The sequence below is a fragment of the Notamacropus eugenii genome, chromosome 7 (assembly GCF_028372415.1).
Source record: "Notamacropus eugenii isolate mMacEug1 chromosome 7, mMacEug1.pri_v2, whole genome shotgun sequence".
Taxonomy (NCBI): Eukaryota; Metazoa; Chordata; class Mammalia; order Diprotodontia; family Macropodidae; genus Notamacropus; species Notamacropus eugenii.
In genome coordinates, this window is record NC_092878.1 from 16,167,459 (window position 1) to 16,170,428 (window position 2,970).

The following is a 2,970-nucleotide window of genomic DNA, read 5'->3' on the forward strand; positions in this document are numbered from 1 at the left end:
CCTTGAAAGCAGAGATTATATTTTAACCTTATATCCCCAGTGCTTAGCACAGTGTCTGGCACTCAATTGACACTTAAACATTTATTGACTGAATGGCTGTTACAATAGACCAGCAGTGAAATGATAGGACCTACACCAGAGTAGTAAACAGGATCGGAGAAGGAGGTGTATAAAAACAATGTTGAAAAGGAAAAATTGATAGGGTTTAGTAATATGTTGGATATAGAGACTAAGAGAGAATAATGACTCAAGGGTGGCACCTAGATTACAAGCCTGGGTGATGAGAAGGATGGTTTTACATTTAACAGTAATTAAGAATTTCAATATAAGACATTCAATAGAGATACATCTAAGAATTCCACTTCAGATTCAGATACTGACTTCTCAGTTTCTGCAGAGCAACTTTCATCTCTTTGTTTCTCAAGGTATATATAGCAGGATTCAACAGAGGTGTAAAGACTGTGTAAAACACAGCAAGAAACTTGTCCATTGAGGTGATGTTGAGTGGCCACAGATAGATGAAGATGCAAGGTCCAAAGAATATCACTACAACCATAATATGGGCAGTACAGGTAGATAATGCCTTGGCTGCCCCATCCAAAGATTGATGGCAGACAGTGACTAGGATATGGGTGTAAGAAATCAACAAGAGAAAGAAGCAAATCAAAGCAAGGATTCCACTATCAGCATTCACCATTAGTCCTAGGACATAAGTATCCATGCATGCAAGCTTAATGACCAGTGGTAGGTCACAAAAAAAGCTGTCCATCTCTCTAGGGCCACAGAAGGGCAAATCCATAACCATGGCCAGTTGACTCATTGAATGCACACATCCTATAGTCCATGAGATCACTACAAGCCCAATGCATCTTCTCTGGTTCGTGATGGCTGTATAATGAAGTGGTTTGCATATGGCCACATAGCGGTCATAAGCCATGGCCACAAGCAGCACCATCTCACCCCCTCCAACAAAATGCCCAAAGAAGATCTGGCACATACAGCCCCCAAAGGAGATGGTATTGCTTTCTCTGAGAAAGTCTATTATCATTTTTGGTGTTGTGACTGAGGAAAGCCACAAATCAACAAAAGATAGGTTGGCCAACAAGAAATACATGGGAGAGTGGAGATGAGCATCACTGATGACAGAGAGAATAATCAGGATGTTCCCTAAAATTATGATCAAATAAAGTATGGAGAAAAATGAAAACAAGAATATCTGCAGCTCCTCAGACTCACAAAGCCCCGATAGCACAAATTGTGACACCACAGAATTATTTACTTCATCCATTCAGTCCAGTATTTAATAGAAATTTACCTAAGAAGAATAAGAAAAAAAACAGCTTTGTTGAAATGGAAAAGAGTTTAATTTTCAATCTTTCCCCTCAAATAAGTATTCCCATTATAAATATATTGCTACCTGTGTAACTTGTTCAAAATATCTCTCCATCTTAGAGCTATCTGTCACCCATACGAACACAACCAGGGGGAAAACAAGAGCAAGAAGGATACAGAAAGGGAGAGATAGAGATGGAGATGAAGAGTAATAGGAAGGAGAGGTAATGAAAGAAAACAAAGGAAAGAAAGAAGGAGGAAAAGGAGAGACAACAAGCCTGACAGAGAGGGAGAGAGAGAGTGAAAGACAGAGAAAGAGAGAGAGAGAGAGAGAGAGAGAGAGAAATTTTTACTTTATTTTGACATGTAAATGCTTATCTGTAATATATGAAGGATTTTCAAAGAAGGAAGCTACAATAACATAGAAGAATAAAATTGAGAGTCCTTAAATATAATTTATCTCCTCATTTTAGAAAAATTACAACTGATGACCTTTGAGTTATTCAGCATCTCTAAGTTAGTAAACAAGGAGCCCGTATCTCCTGATACCTAGTCCAGTGCTCTTTCCATGAAGCTACGCTGCCATATGAGTTCTGATTGTTCTCATTTTCAGTTTTCAACAAATTTTATTCAGGAATGGAGTTGAATTGAATTGTTAATCACCTGTGAAAACAATTTGAGTGTAAATTGTGAAAAATAAAATACAGAAATATCATTAAACTTATTTGTGAAAATACATTATTTTTAATCTCCTCCAAAGCTGTTAACAAGTATGTACCATCAATGTATTAACCTTTACTATTCATTCTTTAAAATGGTTGTTCAGAATTTCACATTGCCAGGCTCTTTGATATTATATTGGTTTGTTTACCATGATATTTATACTTGAAAATATATGATGTCTTCTTTCTTTTAAAAAAATGGTTTCTCTTTTTCCAAACTGATTTTGTTCCATTGACACTGAATGGTCTCAGTCTCATTGAATGATACGTTGTAGTACATATTCACACTTGTTCCCAGATGAAACATGTATAGAAATTAGAAAGGATGTTGTTTGTTTCTAAGATTAGACGCATTTTTGTGTTTCATTGATTATAACTTACATTAATATAGCATGTTACAGTCACCCTATAAAGAAAGAATTTCACACGCTGCTACCAACAAGTAGTAAAGTAATATGGAAAGAACCCTGACCTGCTATTTAATGTCTGAATTCTAGGAGCAACTTGACTACTAACTCGCTATGAGACATAAGAAAACTCCCTTACCTCTTCAGGAAATCAGTTTCCTCACATATACTAAAAGGGGATGGAATACATAATTTATCCTTTACCTCTAGTTTTCCATATTCTGTGCACCTAGCCCTTTACAAGACTTTAATGATTCTAAATAAGTCTTCTCTCAAATAGTTTAACTCTCAATCCTCTCTTTGTTTCACTTCTTTCCTGTGATTAGCTCTATTAAAAACCTAAGAAATAAAACTAAATAGAAAACTTTTCCCTTTACTTTTGGAGACCCTATGAAAGTTGGACCCAAAAGAAATAGATCTCTCTGTTTACTGAGAGTGTTAATTAAATAGTTCTGTGATTTCAGGCAAATTTTCCTTCCTCATCTGTCACCTTACAAAAAAAAAGAATG

At 36.0% G+C, this 2,970-nt stretch overlaps 1 protein-coding gene across 1 annotated transcript; it reads right to left on the reverse strand.

Annotated features, from left to right (window-relative positions):
• Positions 1 to 349: 349 nt before the first annotated feature.
• LOC140513167 (olfactory receptor 4K14-like) lies at positions 350 to 1,288 on the reverse strand. Its single transcript, XM_072622560.1, has one exon. It carries the CDS (start codon positions 1,286 to 1,288, stop codon positions 350 to 352), a length of 939 nt encoding a protein of 312 aa, XP_072478661.1.
• Between the last annotated feature and the right edge of the window lie 1,682 nt (positions 1,289 to 2,970).